The sequence below is a fragment of the Pyxicephalus adspersus genome, chromosome 2, assembly GCF_032062135.1.
Source record: "Pyxicephalus adspersus chromosome 2, UCB_Pads_2.0, whole genome shotgun sequence".
NCBI classification, from domain to species: Eukaryota; Metazoa; Chordata; class Amphibia; order Anura; family Pyxicephalidae; genus Pyxicephalus; species Pyxicephalus adspersus.
This window is the reverse complement of record NC_092859.1, coordinates 13498425-13526410: the sequence shown is the minus strand read 5'-3', so window position 1 is coordinate 13526410 and position 27986 is coordinate 13498425. Positions and strand designations below refer to the sequence as shown.

The 27986-nt window shown below is 41.0% G+C and overlaps 1 protein-coding gene and 1 long non-coding RNA gene across 8 annotated transcripts in view; one reads left to right on the top strand and one right to left on the bottom strand.

Annotated features, from left to right (window-relative positions):
* The window catches only part of PDE4A (phosphodiesterase 4A), a 301715-nt gene that overhangs the window by 270477 nt on the left and 3252 nt on the right, over window positions 1-27986 (top strand). For 5 of the 7 annotated variants that reach the window (XM_072399609.1, XM_072399606.1, XM_072399607.1 and 2 more), the window contains exons 7-14: window positions 11092-11185; window positions 17018-17196; window positions 18449-18547; window positions 19250-19414; window positions 21728-21827; window positions 23648-23802; window positions 25781-25903; window positions 27234-27416. In XM_072399609.1, coding sequence (XP_072255710.1) covers window positions 11092-11185; window positions 17018-17196; window positions 18449-18547; window positions 19250-19414; window positions 21728-21827; window positions 23648-23802; window positions 25781-25903; window positions 27234-27416 — 1098 coding nt within the window. Of the gene's footprint in view, window positions 1-1265; window positions 1553-7439; window positions 9281-11091; window positions 11186-17017; window positions 17197-18448; window positions 18548-19249; window positions 19415-21727; window positions 21828-23647; window positions 23803-25780; window positions 25904-27233; window positions 27417-27986 lie in introns of those variants that run through there. The other 2 variants (XM_072399611.1, XM_072399612.1) reach the window with 2 other exon arrangements.
* On the bottom strand, window positions 19409-27237 carry LOC140322944 (uncharacterized). The gene is made up of 3 exons (XR_011919279.1): window positions 25768-27237; window positions 22964-23092; window positions 19409-22076 (listed from the first exon to the last, which is right to left on the bottom strand). It is a non-coding gene; the product is annotated as an uncharacterized lncRNA (long non-coding RNA).

Here is a 27986-nt window from a genome sequence, read left to right as displayed (position 1 = left end):
AGACAAGCTCATGGGTTCTTGTATCTTTTAGGTAAATTTATTTATCAGCAGCTGCAAACAATGAAATCTTATGGATTTCTGCCTACAAAGTCAAAATATAAAATACTTTGTAATAACATAAAACATAATTCTAATAAGGATATAAAGAAGCCAATTCTGTGAATTTGCTACCTAGAAGCAAGGCTAGCCTGTCCTCCATCCCTCCCCCTCCCACCTTCTGACTCTGCTCCCCTCCCTCTGCATTTTACATCACATCCCTGCCTACTGCAGTATGCTGGATATACCAATAACAGAAGATACCAGCAATCTAATAGCCCTACAGGAGGCAGATCCAGCTTAAAAAAAAGGGAGACCCGTTTCCATTGCATCCTGTTTTCTCCTCCGTGCATGTGCTAGCTTTTTCCTGGCCCCCTCCAAGCCGGCGTCTCCATTCTGGTACCCAGGAAGGATGCTGCAATAGGATGCTGCCTCCTCTCTCCACCTTAAGGATGCAGGAAGAGGCCTTGTCTTGCAGTTTCTTAGGCCCTCCGAAACAGTGATTTGTTTTCTTCCCCCCTCCCTCAACACCGAGACACGGAGGCGGAAGGAGAGGACGACCAGGGAGGGGGGGCGGGTGGGGGTACGGGGGGGCATCGAAAAAGGATTTAAAGATGTAACCCCAAACTGATTGTTTTTATAAAAATGATGAGGCTGCCCTACAGGATTTCTTCCTATCCTGTCAATGATGGGTTAAAATCACCGGCCTAGCTGCATTTTTATGCTGTTTATGGATATATGGCTATTTTTGTTATTTTTGGGATATTGACTCGTCAGCCATGGGCCATCCTTCCTTTTACTACCTGACCTGAGTGTGAGAGAACTAGGTTGAAATTTACACGGGAGGTGTGCAGGATTCTATGGAGGGGGAGTAAATACCAACAGACTGTTGTCTACTGCCCACATGTCGGGATTCTCCCCTATACCAAGTGATGGGCACATAGTTATCTACAACCTCTGAAGATAACGGGCATTGACCCCTTACTGGCCGCACCATCTTGCTTTCTCCAGTTTTGCTACCAAAACAAGCAGCAGACACCGAGTACTCAGTAGAGCAAGAAGACAGCTGAATTTTTTCCCCAGTATTTTTCAATGTTCTTTTTTTCCCTTTTTTCATAATAAAATGTATTGTTTTTTTGTTTGAAATACAACAAATGGAAATGTTACCACCTAAATTGTTTATGTCCTGAGTACACTACCAATTTGCTCTGGAAAACAAAACAAAAATCTTTTGATTGTTTCTGTTATTTTTTTTTTTTCATGTGGATTCTAAAGATTTCAATAGAAGTTTCTTCTTTTTAATTTTTTTATCCTCAAACCTTTCTTTGGAAACTAAGCTGCCAGTTCTTGTTAAGGATATTTTGGGGACATTTTTGATAGTCGCTCTTGCCACTTGCAGCTTCACCCTGCAGACTGGATTCCTTCGAAGTTATCCAACCAGGATTGAAAAATGCCCTTGGTCGATTTTTTCTGTGAGACATGCTCCAGACCTTGGCTGGTTGGATGGTGGGACCAGGTAAATGTGATGCATGTAGTGTTTTGATTACTTGATGTTGCCTGGCTTGTCATGGTACACAGGGCTGGTTCAAGTCTTAAGCAAGTAAAGTTGATATCTTGGGCCTAGGACTGATTGGGTCTATTCACGAGTAATGCAAAAGTAGAATTCAAGACTCTCTATCTCTCTAAACTCATGTTGGTGGTTTGCCACTGGTTTTGCTAAGGTAACTCGCTGACCCGGTGGTTTTGACAGTTGTTTCAAAATGCGGCCTAACAATTTACAAGAAATGAGTGACATCACCAGGGAACTGTATCACTAGGTATTTTTTAGGCCATCAATAATGATATTTAGAGAAAAGTTGCAAATTGTTTTGGCCCTGTTTACAGGATGTAGCATGTGAATGCAGTTTCCTGTTTGGTAGTAACTTTAAGTTGTCCATCAGTAGATGTTTAGTTGTATGAGTTAGGAGCCAAGGTCTTCTGGTTAACTTTCTGCTTTCTTACTGTTCTAGTTTTCATATGTACCTAGATCCCTTTGGCCTTAACACGCAGAGATGGCTTTGTAAAGCCACAAATCTATTTATTGAGAATATTCATCCTGTATGGGCAAGCAGGTCCACTTAATGAAATGCCTTTTAGTGTGTTGACCCAATAGATTCTGCCAAATATTGCTGGTGACAAGAATTTAGCCAAGAAGCCATTACATGGACCTATCACTTGAACCAAATGATAATTATACAGTGTGAGTTGTTTCCCATCCTCAGGTCTACTGTTGCCCATAATACTCAATCATATATTCTGCTTATTCTATAACCTGAACTGATTTCCTGTTAAAACTGTTGTGCATATGATGCTATACAAAATGGAAGAACTTTTATTACATCGATATAACTTTGTTTTAGTTGGAGGTAATTGTATTGGTTTTCCAATGTTTTTTTTTTTTTATTGGTATTCATTTGGTTAATGAGAAAGTGTATTTCAGATATGACTGGAGGTGGTCAGCAAGCTAACATCATCCTGGAACCACCATAGTTTGATCTCTTCACTTAAGTTTCCAGCTCCACCCACCTGTATCAGCCATTAAGAGGGGATCTTGGTCTTGCTGTTTCTTCCTGTATCCTTTTATTGTTTCTACATTATAGAGAATGTAGCAGGAAAGGGAAGACTTCACCATGGGGAGGGTCAAAGCCGTGGTGGAGTAGATGTTGAGTCCAAGCCCTTGTCGAGTAGATGTTGGGTCAGAGCCTTGGTTGAGTTGATGTTGGGTTAGAGCCCCGGTTAAGTTAATGTTGGGTAAGAACCCCGGTTGAGTTGATGTTGGGTCAGAGCCCCAGTTGACTAGATGTTGCGTTAGAGCCGCCATCGAGTAGATGTTGGGTCAAAGCGGTGGTTGATTGAATGTTGGGTCAAAGCCGCAGTTAAGAAGATGTTGGGTCAGAGCCTGGTTGAGTAGATGTTGGGTCAGAGCACCAGTTGAGTAGATGTTGGGTCAGAGACCCGGTTGAGTAGATGTTGTGTCAGAGCCCCGGTGGAGTAGATGTTGTGTCAGAGCCCCGGTGGAGTAGATGTTGTGTCAGAGCCCCGGTGGAGTAGCTGTTGTGTCAGAGCCCCGGTGGAGTAGATGTTGTGTCAGTGTGTCAGAGCCCCGGTGGAGTAGATGTTGTGTCAGAGCCCCGGTGGAGTAGCTGTTGTGTCAGAGCCCCGGTGGAGTAGATGTTGTGTCAGAGCTCCGGTGGAGTGGATGTTGGGTCACAGTCTGGTTGAGTTGATGTTGGGTCATGCTCCCAGTTGAGTAGACATTGGGCAGGTTGAGTAGATGTTGGGTCAAAGCCCTGGTTGATTAAATGTTACCACTGGACTTGCATACACTCCAGTGAATACAGATTAAGATCAAGAGCATCGGTGACTTCCCTATAATGAATCTGTTTGTGAGAGGGGTGGTCCTTTAAGCTATGGATATCATTATAGAAATTGATCCAGTTCTTGATGTTTAGTGGGTTTGGTTTCAGCTTGTGCTTCCAAACTCTCCCATTTGAGTTAAGGGGGACATATTTGAAAATCAGAAAGAATTACTTGCTAGATACTGAATTCTACTAGCAGCTTTAATTAAGACAAATGAGTCTTCTCGGTACATTTGTATAAGAGGATTGCATGGTATGGTGTGATTGACAATAATAATGGAATATATGAATATAAATACTAAGATATGTTAATAGCTAATGGGAGATAATATAAACTGTACAGTGTAGAGATAATGCCAGTGATCCCATCATACCGGCCTTTCAGGTCTGTGGGAAACTAGGCCACACCGGCACTGTGAAGGGCTGTATATGGTGATGATGAATCATGTTCTGCTTTGTATATTGGTATTGTACATCTGGAAAAAGAAAAGGCTTTAGCACTGTGATGGAAGCGATGGCTGCTGATTATACTTGAGACTTTGCTGGAGGCTGCAGTCACGGGTTGGAATCCTTGTGTCAGCTCCTTGTGACCTTGGACAAGTCACAGCATGACAAATTCCTAGCACGACCGAAGAAAACAGCAGCGCTCAGCGCCGTGCATGTGGTACTTCAGGGAGGATAGATTCCCTGTAAACCTTGGCCAAAGGCATCTGATTTTACCCTTTCTAAAGCATTTGCTGGTGCGTGGAGTTTTCCCTTCACTAGTGATCTGGTACATTCCATTGTCACATCCTTATTTATTGCTCCTCCCTGTCAGATCTATGTCATGTAATTGTAGCAGCCTCTAATAAACCATCATGGAGATATATAATATATATATATATATATATATATATATATATATATTGGAACTGTGTGGGTGGATCTGCTTGCAGGGTACTTTAGGACACGTAGTTCTTTGTCAATGCCTATAGCATCCTCCATTGTAATCATCCAAGGATCTCATACCACAAGCTTCACAGAGCAGATTAAACTCCAGGCACGTGTAAAAACACACATTTTATATTCATCTTTATTATTGCTTCTTGCAATCTCTGTACAGCAGGGCTTAAACTAGGAGAAAGAAAAAAGAATTAGTGGCCATTCCATTAGGCTATATTGCAGGATACTGATAGGAATGGGGAAAAGAGTAGCAACCAGATGAGCTCATTAGTCTGCTGCCTCTTCTTTCAGTGTCCAGTCTCAGGGTTGGGAGGGGACCTGTAAGTGTTTCTGAAATGTGGTAGAAAAAAATCAGGTCTCCTGTTATGCTAGACAGGGTTGTGCTGTATAGCAGAGCTGTGTATATCTCGGGATTTGAATGGACAAAAATACAAATTCTTTGGCATGTTTTTATGCCCGGTGTTCACCTTCACAGGTTTAGATCTTCACTCTCATATTAAACAAACAGAAATGATTGCAGGTATGGATTTATCATACAAAGGAATTGTATTTGTACGAGTAATATGATCACCTGTGTTGCTGGTTTTATTTTAGCTTCCTGTCACCACCTGCAAATCAGGGTTCGGACTATAAGGAAGGCAGAACCGGAATCCAGTGGGGGTGTGCTGCAGTGCACGGTTCTGTTCATCTCACATTTTCAGGCTGGAATGACTCATCATTGTGCTGATCCATCGCTGAACACTCAGCAGTGTAGCAGATGGCATTCCAGGACATGGCTGCGGGTGTGCCAGGGGAGTCAGGGTCATAAGACTGGCTGAACTGCAGCTCTTGAAAAGCAAGGACTAGTGTCCATGGACTTCAAAGCTGCTGTTCCTCCCACACAGATTCTTGGTGATGTTAAACCAGCTGAATCAGGTGAAATTTAGACGTCCTCAGAAGCATATTAAACCAATGCCAAAAGAAAGCTGCATTAGCCCATCAAACCACGTCCACACAGACCCCAAGACAGTTTCTATATATAGATTTTACTCAAAAGCTGGATTTCAGAGAAGCAGCTAAATACATAGCTGGAGTACATATACAGGAGCAACTTTACCTGACAACTCTACCTGACAGTACAGCCAGGTCCCGGACCTCCTTAATATTCACATTCAGACCAGAGATTTCACTGAGTGTCCTTAATCTGATGGCCAGCACCTTGCAGCCCACTTCATTTGAGCCCAGGTCATCGTGCACCCATCCCAGACTGTGATTGGTACCGCTTTCTAGGTTGTATGGAATATCCATGTTGTTGAGTTCCCTCTCAATGCACGTTACTGCCAAATTTTGAGACGTGCCTCCTGTTTATGGCTGCTCCAGTGTCATTTTTACACCCTGCCAATCACACCATCAAAGCCATTATGTACACACCCCACAATGGTGGTTTATTTCATCACCCAGCATGGCCAACAATTACATGAGGCAGTCTGCAGCCCAGGTCACTGAGCTAGTTGGTTGTAGTAAATTTGTACCACAAAGTTCACAACACACACATCTGTGCAGTGTATATTGCCTCCATAAACATTACCTACATCATAACGTGGCAGGAACAGGTCACATCTGACATAAGGATCCCCCATCATTCCTTGTAGCATTCCCATGTTAGCTCATAGTGGTTTAAAGATGCACCTACAGGAGGGTTGGTCCTTGACACCCTGGGATGACAAAAAGTAAGTTCAAATATGCTGGGTGTCATTCATTAGGTAAGACTGGCACTGCACCTCTAAGCCTGCAGGGGGCAGTGCTGGACACATGGTAAGTATTTTTTAATAATATTACTGATGGGTAAAATTCTCAGCCACCATTGAAATTACCTCCCACCAGTGCTCACCACACAATTACCAGCACAGACTTATGGGCACGTAATATCTGATAAAGAGAACGGAGGTTTGAAATGGCTTAAAGTATTGCTGGGTCTGTGTGCTTTGCCGCCCAGGGCTCCCAGTCTACAAGTGTTTTTCTAACATCCGGCAGCTGTGCAGGTGGATCGATACGTGACTCATCCTGACACGCTAACCTGTTTTTATTCTGCCACTGTCTCTGACAGCATACCACTATAATGAATGATCGGCATTCAGAGAGGAATATAAGCGCTGGTCCTGGACAAAAGCACAAGTTGCAGATGTAAAAATCACCCAAATCCACCAATAGGATCCCAGCTATGGAAAATCCCAGTATTTGATTTTCACCTATTATCACCTGGACAGGAAGTGAGGACATTTTTGTTTTCTACGGAATTGTTGAATAGCAAAAAAACAGAGCAGGGGTGCTAATCTTTATCTGTGAAAAAATCAGAATTGTGTAATGCCTAAGAATGGAGTTTATCATATTCTACAATATAACTACAACTCCAGGCTCTGTGCTTCCATAATACCCCATATGGTGCCCCCTTCCTGCCCTTGTGGCCTATCCTTGGGTATACTACTGTTTTTATTTTACTGCACTGGTCTTATGATATTGCAGGGTCCTTTTTTCTTTTTGCTTGGTCTCCAAACTGGGCACTCTTTAATGAGGAGAAATGAATCAATCCCTAACTCAAATAAGCCAAAAATAGATAATATCAATATATGGTGCGGTGTGATAATTATCGGGGTATGGATACTCAATATCATGATGCGGTGCAGTGACATCATTATCAGGGTATAGATACTCGGTATCATTATACGGTGCGGTGTGATCATTATCGGGGTATAGATACTCGGTATCATTATACGGTGCGGTGTGATCATTATCGGGGTATAGATACTCGGTATTATTATACAGTGCGGTGTGATCATTATTGGGGTAAAGATACTCGGTATTATTATACAGTGCGGTGTGATCATTATTGGGGTAAAGATACTCGGTATTATTATACAGTGCGGTGTGATCATTATTGGGGTAAAGATACTTGGTATCATTATACAGTGCGGTGTGATCATTATCGGGGTATAGATACTCGGTATTATTATACGGTGCGGTGTGATCATTATCGGGGTATAGATACTCGGTATCATTATACAGTGCTGTGTGATCATTATCGGGGTATAGATACTCAATATCATTATATGGTATTATCATTATACAGTGCAGTGTGCCGATTATATGGTGCAGTGTGATCATTATCGGGGTATAGATAATCTGTAGCATTATAAAGTGCGCTGTGATTATTATCGGGGTATAGATACTCGGTATCATACTGTGCGGTGTGATCATTATCGGGGTATATTGCAGATACTATGTCACATGTATACAATGTGATGTGTTTGGACAGTATTGTAATATCAGAAGTCTGTCTGATGGTAATGACGCGTGCTGCTCGGCTGGTAACAGGATCTTCATGGACACTGCCACCTGCCGTACATCCTGTAGACACTGAACAGATGACAGGATAGAAACAGAGGAAGGAAGGGGAAACATGACAGGTGTGTAGGATAGTCAGAGGGGAATATAGGAGGAGGGAGATCCTGGGAAAGAGTATGAAACTGAGGGAGGATTGTCTGTATGCAATAGAGAGGGGGGAAGAGAGAAAGGACAGCAAATAGAGGTCCAACCCTGTACTGTGCAGATATCTGAGACAGCAAGAGAGAAGAAAGCTTGTACTAAAATCAAGGGTCTCCGAGACTGCAAACTTAGCCAGAGACCATGCAGAAAGAAATGCAGGACTAACAGCTTAGACTTCGAGACAACATACAGGAAAAAAGGGAAAAAAGGACTGGGAAGACACAAATGATGGAAATGAGAAGTGAGGCAAATAGAGGGACCGAGACACCACAGATAGAGGGACTAAGACACCACAGATAGAGGGACCGAGACACCACAGATAGAGGGACCGAGACACCACAGGTAGAGGGACCGAGACACCACAGGTAGAGGGACCGAGACACCACAGGTAGAGGGACCGAGACACCACAGGTAGAAGGACCGAGACACCACAGATAGAGGGACCGAGACACCACAGATAGAGGGACCGAGACACCACAGATAAAAGGACAGGAAACCTAAAACAACACAGAGGCAATTAGTGCAGATAGAGGGACTAACAACACAGATAGTGAAAAAAAAGGAAAATGACAGTACAGATAGAGCGTCAGGGAACTGAGACAGCAGGAAGGGACAGAGGGACTAAGACATCATATTGAAAGAGACAGAAGGACTGAGACATTATAGAGAATGAGGGACTGAGACATCATAGAGAAAGAGACCGAGGGGCTGAGACATCATAGAGAAGGAGACAGTGGGGCTGAGACATCATAGAGAAAGAGACCGCATAGAGTCTTATAGAGAAGAGGTATTTAGACCATAGCCAGGGGCTCAGGGGGCTAATGTTATAGAATTAGACCTGGAAGGCTAGAACAAAGGCCAGATAATTAAAGGAAGACCATACTTAAGAAGTGGAACCAGAGCAGAAGACCTGGATTGAAGGAAGAGACCTCATACAGCTGGAAGGAGTACAGAGCAGCTGCACAACAGACACAGAAGAGTCCTTATGGATTTGTGAGAGGAGTGATGGTGGGGGAGTGAGACATGAGAACTGCAGAGCTCTGACGAAGTTTGTGGTGGGGTCTGGGAACTAATTCAGAGGTCAGGAGTGGATGGGAGGTGACACATAATGGAGAGAATTCGAGGAGAGAACTCGTACAGGAGGGGGACCCTCTAACATGTAGCCAGAATTCGAAATACCTTTATAGCAGGAACCAAATCCGGTGTTAAAGGGATCTTGATAAGAATATTTCACTGGCAAAATAATGCAGCAAGAGGATTCCACTTCTTAAGAGTAACATTGAACCCAGAAGAGACAATCAGAGCTCCTGCTTTGTATTCCGTACACCGTCACTATGCCTGATATCAACTATCTGAGTTCTGTGTCCTGGGGATACATCAAGGTATGTCCTGCTCGGGGTAGAGGTGCTGATGGTGGAACACCATGAGTTGACTTATGTCTATTGGTTTACTGTTTTTCTTACAATAACTTATTAACGTGGTTGCACTGTATTGTTTAGGAAACCAAAGTAAAACTTTAGAGTGCAATAGAAATTAGGTTTTCCGGTAATAACCATGGACAACAAATATGAAATTCTCCTGGTAGTTGTATTTTCTTTCTCATCATGTTGATTTAAACATGTATATACTTAATTTGCAACACTCACTTATATTATGGAGTTTTCATAAATTCATTATTGTGTTGAACATTCTGCTGCTGATTTCATAAGGCGCAGCTACCTAGAGTGAGGTTGTCAAACTTTGGTGTTCACCAGCATTTTGTCATTTTCTGACTCCATTCAAATTTATTCCCCAAAAAATGTGCACAGATCCTGGCTTTCTAAGACTAAAGTTGGACATCTCCTCTATGGAGGACCATCAGCTATTTATATAATCAGATGTGTTTGTCTTCAGAGGACACCCATCATGATACAAACCCATAGACTGGTTCCCTATCTTAAAATAGTAGTTGTCTGGCTGTCATGCTCTTGCTTTGTCTTTAGCACTTTCTTAGCCATTGTCCCAAATCAAGTGTTGACCCATGGATATAGTCAGATGATATTGTTGGGGTCAAAAAATATTTGTTTCTCTTTGACCAACTATTTTAAATTGTAATATGTGTTGTGCAAACCAAGAACTCTTCTTAAGGATCTATTTGCAGTAGGCTGAAAATGGTTCTATTGGCATATACTGTGAGCTTGTGGACAATAATTCTGAATGCATTGTGCTCTATTTTGTTTGATTTACCTGTGTTCAGGATTGCTGATGTAAACAGAAGTCTGGCTTTACTTGTCTTGGTTGGTTACTTGACTTGGTTTGATCTCATGATGAAACACCAAACCTCTAGGGTAGTATTTGTGGTTCTTGTAGCATGTTTCAGTATGGAATTGTAGGTACTTGTAGAAATGTTGGGTATCAGAGAATGGTCAGGTTTTAGGAAATTATAAACAAGTCAGAGATATTTTAGTATGGTCATGTATTAAGAAGTAATGTAAGGTGGAGGTACTTGTCGTTCTTTCATACAGGATGAGTTAAAAAAAAATACTTGTCTCCTGCTAGATGTAGAAAAGAATGTTTTTTTTTTTTTTTAGGGAGCAGTGACCTCTCTACAAAGATCTGACATCCTCCTGCATGAACCTCAGCTCTCAAGTCAACAAAATGAATGGGAATTGCTGTCTGTAGAACTATAGATCTGACTTAGGCCTCTGTAGAGAGATCACTGCTTCCAAACAAAGAGCAAGGATCCTTTTCTACAGCATGCCAAATCAGGACAGGCTTTTCTCCTTTACCTGTTGCAGCTTTTAATAAAGTAATATCGAACAATGTGCGTGACTTTTGTTTTCATGCAGCTGCAGTGTATTTAGATTTCCTAAAAAAGAAAGAAAAAGAAAGATATATTGAAATATGGGCTATAAATGACATATAAAATATTTAAATCAAAAAAGAGGCAGCTCATGGTATATTTCGTATTTTCACTGCCAGCAGTTGCCAAGGGTAAACCTTCATTTTTATCCATGAGAATTTCTCTCCTGTTTGTCTTGTTTTGTTATCAAAAGGCAAAAGATAGAGGCAGTTACAGCAAGTGACTAAAAAAAAAGTGTCAAACTTTGTGGAAGAGCCGCTATTGTGTACATATGTGTGGTCACGTACCTCTGCATCAGACAGTTCTAAGTCAAATGACTGACTTTAATTTGATGTTCTCTGTCTCCCACAGTTCAAGAGAATGTTGAACCGTGAGCTAACACACTTGTCTGAGATGAGCCGTTCCGGGAACCAGGTCTCAGAATATATCTCCAACACTTTTCTCGGTGAGTCAAGCTTTGCATTAAGAAGGAAATCCCGGAAATATTATGAGTTGTGCTTTAATAAATATTATTTTGTGTTAGCTTTTTGCTTTTTACATGCATGCTGTGGTTTAGTTTTATAATCATGCATTACATTTTCATGCTGGGGGTTATACATGCCATAGCGTAGTCAGCATCCTTCTTGGGCAACAGAAAAAATTGATTTGCAAGAGAAATCTTTTATAGAGAATGTTGATTGTAATGAGAAGCTTATGACCACATTCTGCACATTGACTTTTACTAAAAATACATTTAATGGTGAAAAGTTTATAAACACCTAACCATCACACCTACCTGTATGGCCATTGGTTCATGGATAAACCTCCTAGAGGGTTCCCTGTGACGGGTACTGCTAGGGCTTGATCACACGGATAATTTTGCAGCGGTAGAGAAATCCTTTTCCTAGCAGGTTGCTGCAAAAGAAATGATCGATACCTGCAAAGCCCTCTCATAATTGAGAATAATCAGAGCAGTCGATAAGGCTTTTTTTTTTGCACTGTGACTGTCCTGAGACACGTACACTTCCAACCTTTTAACAACCGTATGGGGGAGGCCCTTTTCTGTTCCGCCATGACTATTCCTCTGTGTATAAAGCCTTCTCAGTGAAGTAATGGTTGGGTGAATTTTGGTGTGGAGAAACTTGAATGGCCTGACCACCAAACTGACAACACCATGCACAGGGGAAGGATTTGCAGGACAGGGTTGGTAACTGTTATTTACCCCAGGATAAGCTGTTTCCATGAATCTGGTTTTGCTTTTTTTTCTTCCTTCTTTATAGATACAAGCATGTATGCTTAGTGTGTAAACAGTTTGCCTAGTAGGCATGAGCAGATCCTCTGCCAGGTATGCACTGACTAACCAATTGATTTCTGTTTGGAAGCCCAAGTTTTCTGCCCATCCAAGAGTTTTCCCAGATAGAAACTGATCAGGATTCCTGTTGTGAGAACGAGGGGGTGCTGAGAAGTTCCTGGCTTTGCCCAGAAAGCAGAGATCCAGAGTTATGAAATAACAAATTTATTCCACATATTCCCCCCTGAGACTGATGCACTTGGTACAGCGTAGTTGCAGCTTTTCTAGACCCTTCAAATAAAAGTCCTTTGGTTGGGCCACAAACCAGCTCTCAGCAGCATCTTTGATGTCAGAAATGTCCTCAAAACATTGCCCCTTCAGGTGTTTCTTCGAATTCGGGAACAGATAATAGTCCAGGTCAGGTGAGGAGGGGGGATGGTGGACCAATTGGAAACCCAGGGTGTTCAATTTAGCAGCCACAACGTTGGAGGTGTGCGCAGGTTCATTGTTCTACAAAAAAAGGATCCCTTTTGTCAACTTTCCATGGTGTTTCGTCTTAATTGCCTCCTTCAGCTGACCCAGGAGGTTAGCATAATACCTCCTGGATACTAGAGCCCTGAGGTAGGTAGTCCACCAACAGAATACAGTTTTTGTCCCAGAAAATGGACGCCGAGACCCGCTGTGGCACCATTCCTTTGACTATTCCTTGGTTTCAGTGTCATAGATGTGGAGCCAGGTTTCATCCTCAGTTACTAACCTAGCCAAAAAGTCCTGTGCAGCTTCAAAATGGGCCAAAATGGCTTTTGATGCTTCAACTTGTTCCTTCTGCTGATCACTGTTCAAACATTTCCACTTTGCTGAAAGCTTGCGCATGTCTAGGATAACGCATGGTGATAACAAACCCAACACGCTCCCGTGAGATGTGAAGTATCTGGGCTATCTTTTTTGCGGATATTCGCCGGTCCTCAATAATCGGTTCATGGACAGCATCGCAGGTTGCCGGGTCAGTTGAGGTTGGGGGGTGCCCACGGCTCATCTTTAACGGTGAAATGCCCAGTCTTGAAACGAAATATCCACGTTTTGACAGCGCTGTAGGAAGGACACTTCTCCCCCAGTGTTTGTGACATCTCAGTGTGAATGTCCTTTGCTGACTTTCCCTGGAGAAACAAAAACTTCATGACGGCCCGTAACTCCAGCGATGTGAAACTTGCTTGTGCCTCTGCCGTCACAGCTTCTCACTAAAAGAAAAAACAGTTTTAAGAATCGCAAAGACCTGATATTTGCACAGTTACATACTAAGATATTAGGCTGTTATATGCCCACACACTCATTTTTCTATTTCATGTGAAAGAGGCAAAGCCAGGAACTTCTCAGCGATCGGTGTTTGCCAACATATATGGTCAATCCGTATATCTACATCTGTTTGAAAAATTTTTTAAAAATGGTTACGTGCAATGAGTTGGCTGCTAATGTACCTTCAGATTCAGTTCTGATGATTTATCTGATCAGAAATGTGAATTGACTTGTGTGTAGCTCACCCTGCGGTCTTACCCCATCCTGTGCAAAAACATTTTGGCGTTCCCAAAAAAAAAAAAATTAAAAATCAACAGGCTGAGTGGGTCCCCGCTATATTTATCACTGAAGATAGGCAGGCCTAGTATTTTACTTGTTCACCTTCTATCACAAGCTGTAATGTGTATTTTTGGGGTGGGCTGACTCTTTTTAAATAAAGTATCCATTGGACCCAGCCATGAGCAGCTCTTCCTGGGATAACAGAATGACTGCACAATGCGAATTGGACAGAAGGACTTGTGATTCATGTTTCTCACGCACACAGAAAGTTTACAACTTCAGACGGCAGCCCCATCATGTATTAATAATCCTCTGACGTAGGAATGATGCAGGAAGCACTACGGATTATTTATGTCTGTTGTTGTATAAATGTATATTTAGTTTTCCTTTAAAAAGTGCCAGCTGTGGGAAAAGGGGGAGAGGCGCTTGGATTCTTGTCAGCCGGGTGTGCGGTGATTGGAGACATCTGATGAATCAAGGCTGCTTTTCCCTGGATATGTCAGATATCTGTCAGGGTGTTAAGAATAAACTTAAATCTTCCTAAAAATATTGCCAAAGGTTTGCCAGAGGACATACAGGATAAATGACTAGAGTACAGGAACAGGGTAAATATCAATAAAAAGACTTGCTGCAAAACTAGTATCGTATCAGGGGATGAATTTTATAAAAAGTAAGTTTATAGAATTCATAAAAGTATTTCTAAAGGTATATTTTTACACATTTCGGAGTAGGTAAGAGTTAGTCTTTTTTTCATGGTTTCTCTCTAGAGACCTTTCCTTCATTCCCTATAAACACATTAGGACGTAAAATCTCTCTATAAAAAAGAGTTTTTTGTTTGCTGCACAGGATCCTTAAAAAAATCCCCCCATTTCTGTTGGCCTAAAATGTTGAAATGTGGCCAACTTCTGGTCCCAATGACAGTGGCCATTAGTTCAAACATTAATAATAATACCTGACCTTAACTGCCCCCTTCACTATCCACAATAAAGGGGTGGCAGATATGCCAAAGGACTGAGTGGTCCCCTCCCCAGAATGGTTGGAGTATGTATGGCAGGGTCCAGGGCCACCAATACCAAAGATGTAGAAGGAAATTCTACAGTTAAGTGTCTAAATCCCTATACAATGCCATAATAATAATAATAATAATAATCTTTTCAGTGACAAGAGAATAAACAAGTGCTGTATTGTTCTATGCAGAGGGGAGAATGAGCGAGGGGCACCTAACTGTGCTCTTCATCAAATGAAATTACAGGCGGTCTTTCCACTTGGCTGTTCATCAATTAGTCAGTGCAGACTGATGAAACAACTACCTAAGTTTTGCAAGGATGTTGCACCATTTAACATGCATACAGTATAGCAAGTATTTTTTTTCATCAGTTCCAACATCTGATTTGATTTTATTAACCAACACAGCAACAACATTAAAGCTAACTTTATTAGCTCACAGCCATTGGTAACTAATGTAAACCTCAACTTGTAAGCCCATTAACAAGCTAATTAGCAGTCAGTGTTACCTTGCTTATCACAGGGGGGGTGTATGTGCTTTGTATTAAATTGGAATGATACCCCAATGCATTTAGACAATACATGTGTGCAGTGGTGGATATAACCAACAGTAGACTCCTGTGCAGAACGGATTTGGGGTCTACCACTGAACTGGCTGCCTTTGTTGGCTGAGGAGGGTCCAGGGCCCTTGCCCACAAGCACACTTTGCACCTTCCTATGCACGCCCCAGCATCTGTCCCTCAGCACTCTACAAGTGTGACTTTTTCTACTTTGGGACCCATTCAGAATGAATAAGCTGCAGTAACACAGTACACTTCAGTGCAGGATGACGTACTTTCATTACCACGGCACTGCACCGTGTGAATAGGAACCTTCACTTTTTCAACACATGAAACACAAAGGATCCCCTGCTGGTAGGAAAGATTGCAAATTTCAGTGTTCTCTATATTCTGCAACATACACATACACAATCCTAAAATACAATCTCAGATTAGCATTCTCTCCTACCTGCAGGCTAAGGACGAGGTGAAGCTGTAGCTCACTTTATATAACGCTTTCTGTTCTTACAACAATATAAAGTATCAGGCTGTGGCCAATCAGGGCCTCTCGGGTGCCTGAATGCTTTAGAAGCCTCATTTAGCACCCCCGGAACCTATAACCCCAGAGAAATCTAATACACAAACTTATCAGTTCCTCACATATCTGCTACCGTCCCTGCTGGTCACCTCGAAGAATCAGTCAGGAGAGAAGAGGGGCCAGCTCGATGGCTCTCGCATGTCTTGAATAAGCCCATAAGTCCTCTGGGTAAGCGGCCTTATTACACAGCTGTCACTGACAAATCCTGACTCTACAGAAAAGATTTACATTTCTGCTGTTTGCCATTATGACTTCTGGTAAGATTTTTTTTTTTACTTTTGATTGGCAGGACCTGTCAAAATATCCTGCAAGTAACAAGATCATTGACTGTCATAGCAAGGGGGGGTTTGCAGAACAGTAATAGTCATTCAGCCATTTTTGTATCTTGCTAGGTTACTAATACACAGTGGGATATTAGGTTTATATTGCTGTGTAAAAGCTGTGCAACCCCTTTCCCATAAGATATATGATCTGCCTCCAGACACATGTTCCTGAGCTGGTAAACGGTCCATTTCACCATCCTTCCTGTAAGATGGCTATGTAGAGAGGACACCTGTTCCTTCTGCATGTTTAAATGCCCCGGCTTCACTCCCCGAAACAGAAGCTAGCCCACCTGGGACACTGCATAGTCCTGCTCCGATAAAGCTACACAACATCAGGAACATTTACTATGAAGATGGAATCTCCTCTTCTTCATTTTATCAAGTTTCTGACAACCACTTTTAAAACATTTGGATTATTTGCATTGGAAAATGGGTGCAGATTCTTCAGAGAAAAGGCTGAGGCTGGAGAACCTGGGATTGGTATATATCAAATAAACTTTAATAGCTCATATATACAACACTGAAGGAAAGGACACCATGCAACCCATAACACTTAGTCATACATTTATTTATATCAAAGGACATATTCTAATTCTGCATGGGGAATCCTGATCTATCTCCTCTGCATCACAGACTTCAACGATATCTGAAGGTAAAGATGATCCAATATCAGAGAATATCTGGAATCCAGCAAAGATTTCTTGGTTATGAGTAGGTATGTTCAGTGCAAAATTTAGCTGCTGACATGGCTGTCTTATAATACCAAAAAAACATTTGTTGGATTCCGGAGATCCTTTAGAATTGTCTCATCTTTACTTTATATCCTGATATATTTAGTTTTAGTTTAAGACCCGCTCCTAGCACTTGTTGTAAGTTTGCACTTCTGTACTTGTACACAAACCACCATGCTTTGTTGTAGCACGTCTATCCGAGTGTCTTGTTCTGTAACTGGTCTGTTTATGTGTTGCAGACAAACAGAACGAAGTGGATATCCCTTCCCCAACACAGAAGGAGCGCGAGAAGAAGAAGAAACAACAGACAATGTGCCAAATAAGTGGCGTTAAGAAGCTCACGCACAGCTCCAGCCTGACCAACTCTACCATACCTCGTTTTGGAGTCAAGACTGACCAGGAGGAGCCTCTTGGGATGGTACGGAGATTATACATAGCTGTATGGTTAGTGCTGAATGCATCTGGGATCTTCCAGTGTTGTGTGCTTTGATATAAGCCATCTCTTGGTATGTACATATAGACTGAATTGGTTCCACAATACCTGATCAATAACCAAATCTCTACTAAATCTACTTAGGCAAATGGCATGTTGCATGTTTTACTGAAACCAGAAATGCACATTTTACAATATCTGTTTGAGGACCTAATTAATAGGGATTAGGCAGATCAGCATGTTAGTTTACATTAAAGAAAAACTCCCCTTATATACTTTTACTCCACTTTGGTTTGAAAAATGGATATGTATTTAAGCCCATTTTTTAACCTAAATTGTATAGAGTATAGAAAAACCAAGACCCCTGCTATGTTTTATTCTCGGTCTGTGTCCTTTTGTGGGAAATTTACCCTCATTTCCTGACCTCGAGACATATATATATAACTGAATGTTGTTCTTGACATACTTTTGAATTATTTAAAAGACCTTTACACCATGTCATTATGACAGCCATAACTGATTGCAAGGTCATAGAAACATTACAAGTTAGGGCTCAAATCTCTGAGGTTGTTTTTCTGTATTTGACGTGTGTTTTAAACACATCAAATGCAGGTCAGAAAAATCCCATTGACTTAAATTAAGCAGTGCACCTGGCAGCTCAGAGGCTGCAATTGACTTGCTTTGCTATTTAAATGCATTTGAAAAGAATGCCTTAACAGAGGCTGATACTTGAGCAAACTGAAGTTACACTGGAAGATAACATACCCAAATATACCAGGCAATGTTAAACATGGGTAGATAAACTCCTGCCTTTCAATGGCCTCCTGGTACCATAACACAATCCCCCTTATCATAAGTATGTAGTGTTGTGGCTTGTAGGACCCTACACTGCCTGAGTATTGTGTGATACTAAGCTTCACCACCTTCCTTTCTGTGACACAATGGCATGTTTGCGGGGTGTTTGGCGCCACACTCTGCCTCAAAGTGCTGTGGTAACTCTACTGACAACCTTGTGTTTATGATTGGTTTATGCCTTACCTGTCAGTCTGTGTGAATTAGTTTAGTGTCTGTGGACTGTGTTCTCTTTTGTGATATGTCAATCTGAGCCAGCAGCCAAAACACACATTTTAAAAAGTGACCCTCAAATTTTATGATTTGTTGACCTGTACAGTAACCTGACCTGTAAGTGAATTCATCAACCTGTAATAATTCTCATATCTTTCTCTGTATGTTCCAGGAATTGGATAATCTAAACAAGTGGGGCCTTAATATCTTCAGAGTAGCGGAATATTCCAATAACCGTCCGCTGAGCTGTATAATGTACACCATATTTCAGGTAAGTAGGATGCTTGAGCTTGAAAAAGTTTGCTAGAGAAGTCCATAAGCAGGAAGCTTATAATGAACCACGGCAAGCCTTGTTTGCCAAAGTTTCTGATGAAATATTGTGTGTGTTACTTAAAGCTAAGTATTTAGCGTTAACCCGAGCAGATCCAGACGCACTTTAAGAGCCATTGTCAATCTGCCTATTCAGTGCCTGATTATAGTCTATCTGAGGTTCTCACCTTTCTGCGCTCCATCCTTAGCCTGTTGCTATAACAAGGCAAGGCTTTTAGGAATATGTCCTCCTTCCCATGACAATGATCAGTGCTAAGAGGCCGATCCTGGCCTGACGATGTTTCGGTTGGGAAGGGGAAGTTCCATCCTTTGTCCAGATAAATGCCAACCCTGGAGCTTACCCAGTGTGGGGTTTCTAAAGTTGAGAAGCACCAGCGGATGGGTTATCATGGTACAGTGTCAAACAGACCTAAAATATCAGGTGACATTGTCTCTTTAACACATTGAAGTTCTTTAACATAATTTTGTTGTCCTTTACAAATATGTTCGATTCCTTTCCCAAGCCGATGTTTGCTATATTTTATTTACAGGTCCAACAACAAAAACGTGTTTGCACCAGAGTTCATAAATGTGTGTTATACCTGATTGTGTCTCCACTGAAAATCTTTATTATAAGTAATCCCCACCTTTTCCTTTTCTGCAGGAGAGAGAGCTTTGTAAGACCTTTAAGATTCCTGTGGACACGTTAATCACCTACTTGATGACCCTAGAAGACCACTACCATGCAGACGTGGCATACCACAATAGCTTGCACGCTGCTGACGTCACACAGTCCACACATGTCCTTCTCTCCACACCGGCATTAGATGTAAGTGAGGGGACAATATTGGGTAAAGATGGGGAATTTGTATAAGACATTCTTGTTATAACATAGCATTTTTGCTGTGTTAGAGTAGGAGGTGTGCAGAGTTTAATCCTCCCATATATGCTGTCTAAAGAACCCAGGATGGGAAATGTGAGGCTTCTTAGCTACAGCATTTTTGTGATATGACTATGGACTTTGTAAAGTGCTGCGTAATATGTTGGCGCTATATAAATACTGGCTAATAATATTCTTTATCTGCTCCTATCTATCTTTTCCTTCAAGCAAACATGTTTCTAAATAGGGTGCAGGAGGAACCGTGTTTACCAGAATTCAACTCATGTCAGTAATTCTTGCATATAATTTATTCAGCCCTCTATATGAGCTACTATTGATGGTAACCCCTAACTCCAGCCAATTGTTTTCTCATTACGAGTTTTATTTCTGTGTGTTACCCCATTGGAGAGATGTTTTCCTGTCTTTGAGTAGCAGTTGTCACTGGAAAGGGACACACATTGGTAATCAGTGAAGAATGCCCACCGTAAGGGTGATTGATGGAGAAGGACCCCATTACAATGGTGGTCTATGAGAAGGACCACTTTTGGCTAGCCAATGATGACCGCGCCTCATTATGGATATCTAAAAGGATCACCAGTGTCAGTGGTAACTTATATAGGAGGAAAAGATTCCTTATTGCTCAAGAAACCCTATCTGAAGGGAAGGAATTCAAGTAGATGTTGAGTGGTTTCTGTAACTTTGCATAGGATTTTTCAGTTGATTTGCAAAAAAAAGGTAAATTAATTCTGTCATAGCTTGATTAGAGAGAACTACTCTCCAGGGTACTAGACAACACAGGAGACCTGTAGAAAGCAAATAGGGGAAATCATTTTGGAGGATTAACTCTATAATATCACATAGCAAGTCACTTTTGGTAAAACTTTTTTAGGTTCTTTGTTCTTTTGAGTTTTGTATTGACTTGGTAGAGACCATTGTATTCTTCATAATATTTTTTGCTTTTCAAATATTTGTGTGTGAGAGAGATGTATCATGAGCCTTATGAATAAGAGACACCTTATGTAATAAGTAATTCCATATAAAAAAGTATATGTCAAGGCTGGATCTGCAGCCGTAAAGGCAAAATATTTCTGAGCCCCATCTCCTTTCCCCACAATAGCCAGAACTGGTTAGAAGTCTTTTCAGTTTTCTTAGTAGGCTCAGTCCACAGACAAAACTAAAACCTCATAGTGAGAGCATATGATGGAGTTACAAGCTATCCTTCTGAGCCCTCTGAAAATATTAATAATGCACAGTGTAAACAGATGGAGATGGCAACATGGACGTCACAAGTAACACGAGCCAGGGTCTGATGACGTGATCAGCGGCCTCCACCTTGTTTCCTTTACAGTCTTCTGCGCTCTTAGATTGTCCAGCCAATTCAGCCATTCCAGTGTTGGGTTCTGTTTAATAATGAATGGCAGTGAAAAACTGAGCTGTGCACAGGAAATACAAAGTATAAACATTCCACATATTCAGCAAAAGCTGCAATTTTCCCAGATGATTTGGTCAGGACAAAATCTACCATTATACTACCATTCCTTGCATCAGAAGGGGATAAAGTTTGCTGCTCTTTATTACATTTTTATGTAGCAACATCTGTGTGTCCATTAATTTGTCAACACCTATAATTTGTACAACGTATAAAATAATTATAATATATATATATGTATATCTATTGTACACTGTTGATTATAATAAATATAATAAATATTTTTTCTTCTTCTGTAATTATATCGAACAAACATAGTTTTAAACCAATGACTATGGTCACCTTGGTGGTGCAGTGACACTTTTTCTGCCAAAGTATTTTGCAACAAGTATTTTGTAACATAGGGATTACATATTCAAGAAACACCCTGATTAGTTCCTGCCTGTAAGAACCAGGATTGAGAGCCATCAGCCATGCAAATTCTAGGTTGCTGGCTCTCAAAAGAAAGCACATTTCGTGGTAGGTTATTAATTGTTTGCCTTTCAAATTAATAATATACACATTATAGGGAGGAATAGGTTATTACATTTTTATAGCCTGAAGAGATCCATTTGAATAAACAATTCCAATCACATAATCACTGTAGAAAATGCCCTCTCTGTCTGGTTGTGTCCTGATATTTGTAGACTGGTCATGGAGGAGTGAGCAGCTGTTTTTGTTCCTGTTTATTTATGTATATACATTTCCGGGATTGTTTCAGTTTTCTAGTATGTGTGCTTTGTTCCATACATATAAGTTCCCTGCCTGATCTTTGACGTTTCTTTCCTTCCCAGGCCGTGTTCACAGATCTGGAGATCTTAGCAGCATTGTTTGCAGCTGCCATTCATGATGTGGACCATCCCGGAGTTTCCAATCAGTTTCTTATTAATACAAGTAAGTGGATCCAGCATCTTGTGTAGATAAAGAAGATTATATCATGGGGAAATCTCAGAAACACAAATGGTTTAGGGTAGCCACAGCTTAGAACATCTGTCCAGGAATAAAGCAAGCTGTCGGCCCAGGCACTCTCCCTCCTCTCTGGTATAGAAGTGTAGCATGGGATTATGCTGATAAACATTTCTTTTATTTTGACTGACTACATAGGACAGCTCCAAAGCCATTACTCATAAATGGTAACCCTTTCTGTGAATAAAAAAAACATAAAGAAAACTGGTAAGAACTGAGATTTATGAGAATTTGAATCTACATTTGGATGTAGTTATGTTAATGCAACTTCACCTCTCAGGAATGGGTTTGTGTGCTGATATCTAACTGTATTCTCACCTTGTCAGAGCACAAAGTTCATACCAGTGTCAGTGATAATCAACCAGACAAGGTGACTTATCTCAGTCTGAGCTCACTACATGCTTGCTTTCTCTATATGTTGGCTTTTGAGTGTCTTTTATCTCAGGCAGGAGACATTTCAGCCTATTTTAGAGGCTACTTCTGATGACAGGGAGAAAATACATGTATATTATTCAAGGAATCTAAAAGAACCAAGGCTGCGGATTTGTAACAGTTCAACAAGTTGAAAAATATAGGATATTACATACAGGATATGTCCTTTTTTTGCTGGTTCTCTTAAAGGTGGTTGTACACGTTTAAATGTGATCCAATAATAAATTAGCTGGACAGCAGCCATCATTTTTTCTGTATGTTCAAAATCTGCAAAACCGCCAAAAGTATCTCCAAAAGTGGAGATATAATTCACATCATATCTAAGTGACATTGTGCCCCTCATTCTATTCTGATCTGTCAGATTTTTTTTGACTGTTCTAGATAAACTTCCTAGATACATCCTGTAGTTCTGTTTTAGGTTGTCAGATGAGGGGCATAAATTGTGCCTGCTGCCCGGTGTCTAGTCTGCTTTTCCTTGTATGACCTCACAAGATTTGTTTTGCTGATTTAAGCTGTTTTGTTTGCAAAACAAATGAAAATGGGCAGAGGGTGTGACAAATTTCTATTTTCCTTAAATGATGGTGGTATTCCTTTTGTGTCCAGGTAGGGAAGTATAGGCTGGTGTGACATACCCGTTGCCCCAGCTTTAGTCTGAATGAACAATATTCATAGCAGAAGTTACTGGTTCACAGCATTCTGAAGGTTCTTAAGGTCCTGCACGGTTTGTGTGCTCTTTACCCTCTGCCAACCAGCTTCCAAAACTAGAAGAAAGAGAGCACCAAGTAGTTGTGTAACAGCTGAACTGATGAATGAATGCATTTAGGTATTCGTATCTTTGTACAAGCTTTACAACACCAGTCTATGGATTATTTGTGGCCAAACAATGACCATCTGTTATACAGTGAACAGCATAGGTAAATATCAGAGGAGTAAAGTTCCTTTTTTAAATAAGATGCACATATAGGCGTCATACAAAGACCATCTGTTGTTTTCAGCAGTTACATTTGCAAACTATCACCCATATACAAGACTCAGTCACTTTTTTTTAAATACATTTATACTGAAATCCTAGTTGCAGACTTTCTTACACACTGTATTCATTTGTTAGATACAAAGTGTCCCCCCACAAGATATCGATGCAGCATTTTAGCAAACTGTGCAAAATGGCAATCAATGATTGTACCAAGCTATTCAAAAGCCAGATAACCCTGTCTAAGTCTACAGAACACTAGAACACTGTACAGAGAAGAGGGTCACTTGGTAATATGTTGTGATTTGTGGCAAAATGACTAAAGTCTCTTTCACGTTACTAACAGATTCAGAACTGGCACTGATGTACAACGATGAGTCTGTGTTGGAGAACCACCACCTGGCAGTAGGGTTCAAGCTACTTCAAGAGGAGAGCTGCGACATCTTCCAAAACCTGACCAAACGCCAGCGGCAAACGATGAGGAAGATGGTGATCGATATGGTAAGCCAGCCTATATGCTCATGTCAGCCAAAAACATGAAACTCTAGACCAGGGTTGCCCACACTTTTTTGGCTTGCGAGCCTCTTTCAAAATGGCCAATATGCTCTACCAACAATAAAAAATTTGACTTGTGCGTGGTATACTTTATTTTGAAAGGCAGAGCTCTGTGATCTACTCGCGTTGCCTTTGCGATCCACCTGTTGGGCATCCCAGACCAACTTCTTCATGCAGTACAGCTCAGCTGTCATTGACAGACATGAATTTCCAGTAAAAATGGTGGGGGAATCTGCAGCAGGGGATAGGGATGTGCTATGTTGGTCAATTTTTTTTGGGCATATGTAGCACATAATTACTGCATGTTGGGTCAATTGATTTGCTAATTTCAGTCTCTCTACACAGTTCTGCTGTCTGCCCCCTCCCTCAGTATGCATGACATTTATTTAGTACATGAAAATGTTTGGCATATTAAATTAAACCCTCCCTGGATGCCCGATATCCTAGGTATATCTGTAGTATGATATGTTCACAGATGCAGCTGTATCTCCTGCATCTGTGAACAGATCATACTACAAGACAAGTGTAATCCATCATCTCCCTGAGCACAGGCCAACAAGCACGGCATCACTGACTTACATGAACACCAACCTCCTGTTACTTGTATGCCCATAAATAATGCATGAGAGCAGCTCTGCATGACATAAGACCAACACCCCTGACAAACAGTATATGTCAAAGGCATGAAAGTGCATTGGTATTCTCCAGGTTGTGGAAGGGAAGGGAGCATTTATCCATGGACTGCCTGGTATTTTCAGGTAAAATACACAATACCCCATTTATAAATCTGGAAACTTTTATTTAGTCCTTATTCTTAACCCCTACACTTCTGCAGGCTGTCTGAATTCCTGGTCCACGCCGCAGCACTTGGTACTGATTTTAAAATTCACCTAATAAGACAGCATAGAACCCAGCAGTTCTGAAGAAGTAGGACCCACAAGCTTGTTTTAGTATTTGGATGGAATATTTGTTGCTTCATTAGGGTGACATATAGCCAGGGTATGGGATTTATTCTTGGCAGTGAAGCTATAAATTAAAGACATGTAGATTGCACATAGCTGTACCAGCTTCACAAAAAACTTTCAGATAGGGTCAGATACTGGACCATGCTAATAGCCAAAGCATCGATTAATGTTGGAGCTTGCTGCAAATGTCTACCCAGTTGGAATGTGCAAGTGGCACAGAAGGTACAAGCAAGCTTTATATTTATAAGACTGTTCTAGCCCTTTGTTTGTTGAACACTAAATTTGGTAGTATCAAGTATGTGCAGCTCTTGAATCCTGCACTTTAAACCTGCTGCAGTCTCTTTAAAAGGACCTGTCATGTCCATGGTTTCAAGGCAGAGATATTTTGTTTTCAGCGCCTTGTTAGTTATATCACACGTTGGGACAAGCAACTTTGCGTAAGGCAGTCCATCTACCACAGAAAGATAGAGGATATCAGTCAAACCTTACCATGTGCATAGTTTTAGTCATTATAGATGGCACCCCTACTTCTGTTTTATATCCATGTAAATTCTGACATCTCTTATAGTAAAAAACCCAGACATTGGCCTTGATGTAGGTTGGTAGCTTGGAAAAATTGGTGATGTGTGATGGTTAGGATTTAGAACGAAGAACACCAAACAGAGTCACCCAAGTAGGAAGAGTGTCTTTAAAAGGACTCCAGGGTAGTCAACCAATTGTCATACCTATTTTCATTGCTAAAGAAGACTATCCAACATAACTGTAAAGCTTACAATTAATTGATAATTGGCAGGCTTTCCTAGATATTACATGTAAAGCTCATCATCTACTAAAGTTTCACAAGTCAAGTTCATGCTTGCCATGTAAATGTTGTGGTTTTTTCACGGTTTACACTGCAGGTAACAATGTGTTAAAGGAGAACAATATTCAAAACTTAACAGCTTACCTTCTCTTACCAGGTACTAGCCACTGATATGTCCAAACACATGAGCTTATTGGCTGACCTGAAGACCATGGTGGAGACCAAAAAGGTGACCAGTTCTGGTGTCTTGTTGCTGGATAACTACACAGACAGGATACAGGTGAGTACCAGATTATCAAAGTGATCTAATAGAACACGTACTGTATTTTTTGCGTTCTTTACTACAGGAAGACTGGTATATCTAACCATACAACAGAAGATGGAGGTAGCATGGACTTAGCAGATTAAACTTCATCTTTAAGATTTTGCCTCATCCGATACCTACTTTTCCAGCATTGTAATGTAATTTTAAAAAGGGCCTTTTATTTAATTTAGTTTTCCCCGTGACATCTTCACTGTTTGTATGTGCAATGCAAGCTGATCATAACTGGTGGAAGGGGCCAGCAGTCTGCTGTACATTGCTTTCTAAGAAAGTTAGGCATGGTAACACCTCCATGTGATGTGGAACCTTCACGATTGAAAGAGCTGAAATCCAATAGGTAAAAGTGAAAGGCCTGGAACAGTGAAGCTAATGCTGTATATCCATCAGCCAGGAAGTGAGGGGGTTGTATCTGACTTCCTTTATTAATCTAATGCACATTATGAGAAGCTCACTGTGTGCAATGAGATCACAGTAAGTGAGGAAGGAAGAACAAAGGAGGAAAGCTGGAGTCCAGGTTTGCAGTCTTGTTGTAACTTTATGTATAGTTGTTGTTGTTCACATAGAGGTTTTTACTTGTATTTCCAATACGGGCCAATACACAGACATGAAAAATGTTGCATGGCTACTTATCCTGCATTGTCACTTTTTATCAAGAGACCAACTATGAAATGACAAATGCTCCTAAAAGCATTCCTGATACAAAAGCTTAAGAGGATTTGCTGTCTTCACTTGCACTATGCTTGCAGATCCACCAGCCAAAATGTAAGATAACGATAAGCATTGCCACCAAACTGTATATGGGCAGTGGCAATGAGACGTTCCCAAGTGCATGGGTCTAACAAAATATCGAACCGATAGACTGCAACCTCTTTCAGTTGTATACAGAAAAATGTACTGATGTGTTGTGAATATGTTGAAGAATTACAACCTAGACTGTAATGTAAAAGTGTTAGCTCTTCCATATGGAGGCAGGAGAGTAAAATTCAACTTTTTTTTAGAGGGGGAAACAATTGTCCATTGATTGGGTATACACATAATGTAGATTTGAGCAAAGTTTTTACCTGCTTTCACTCTATAGATGAAGGCGGGAATTAATTTTTTTAATTTTTAACTTGAATGCCAGGTTGGAATATGTACCTACTATAGCCACCAGGTCAATCTTGGTTCTGCTGAGAAAAGCAGTGAGAAAATCAAAATGACATGAATATTTTGTACATTCTGCCCCATCTGTCTGGGTAGTTGAGATTATCTAAGTCTTGGTTGCTTTGTCATCCATCTGTTGTCGCAGGTTCTTCGCAACATGGTGCATTGTGCAGATCTCAGCAACCCAACCAAACCACTGGAGCTGTACCGTCAGTGGACTGACCGCATCTTGGAGGAGTTCTTCAGACAAGGAGACAAGGAGAGGGAAAGGGGGATGGAGATAAGCCCTATGTGTGACAAGCACACCGCCTCTGTAGAGAAATCACAGGTACATCACCATAGTGGAAACAAAACGCACCCAATGTGAATGATCAATCCAAAGATCACTCCCTAACCAGCAGAAGCCACTGTTTTGTTAAGTAGCAGGGAGCTCTTCCATTGGCTTCTAATTGTTGGAAAACACTCCCTGCTGATTTATTTACCCTGTTGGAGTGGGCCCTCAAATGGGCCCATCAACGGGTACATGTACATCAAGTATGCTAGGTAAATCAATATTATCAGCGAGATATTAATCATTAAACTGAATTTACACAATGACCAATGAATGGCCACCTGAAGATGGTGGACTGACCACCACTTTAGTGAAAAGAGGGATGGGCATCTGCTATTCTTTACTAAGACGCAGGAGCTACTCCATGATACAACTTTTTTCATTATATGTTTTTAATATTCCATGCACACAGTTGGGTTGCACATTATTTTCACTTAACTCCACTAATACTTAAGTTTGCAAAGTGAACTTGCTCTGCACCTTTGTTTTTTGTTTTTTACAGATCAGACATTTGTTTGTGGTTTTAGTGCTTTATTGTTCTAGCACCACAAAAGCAATGGGGTAAAA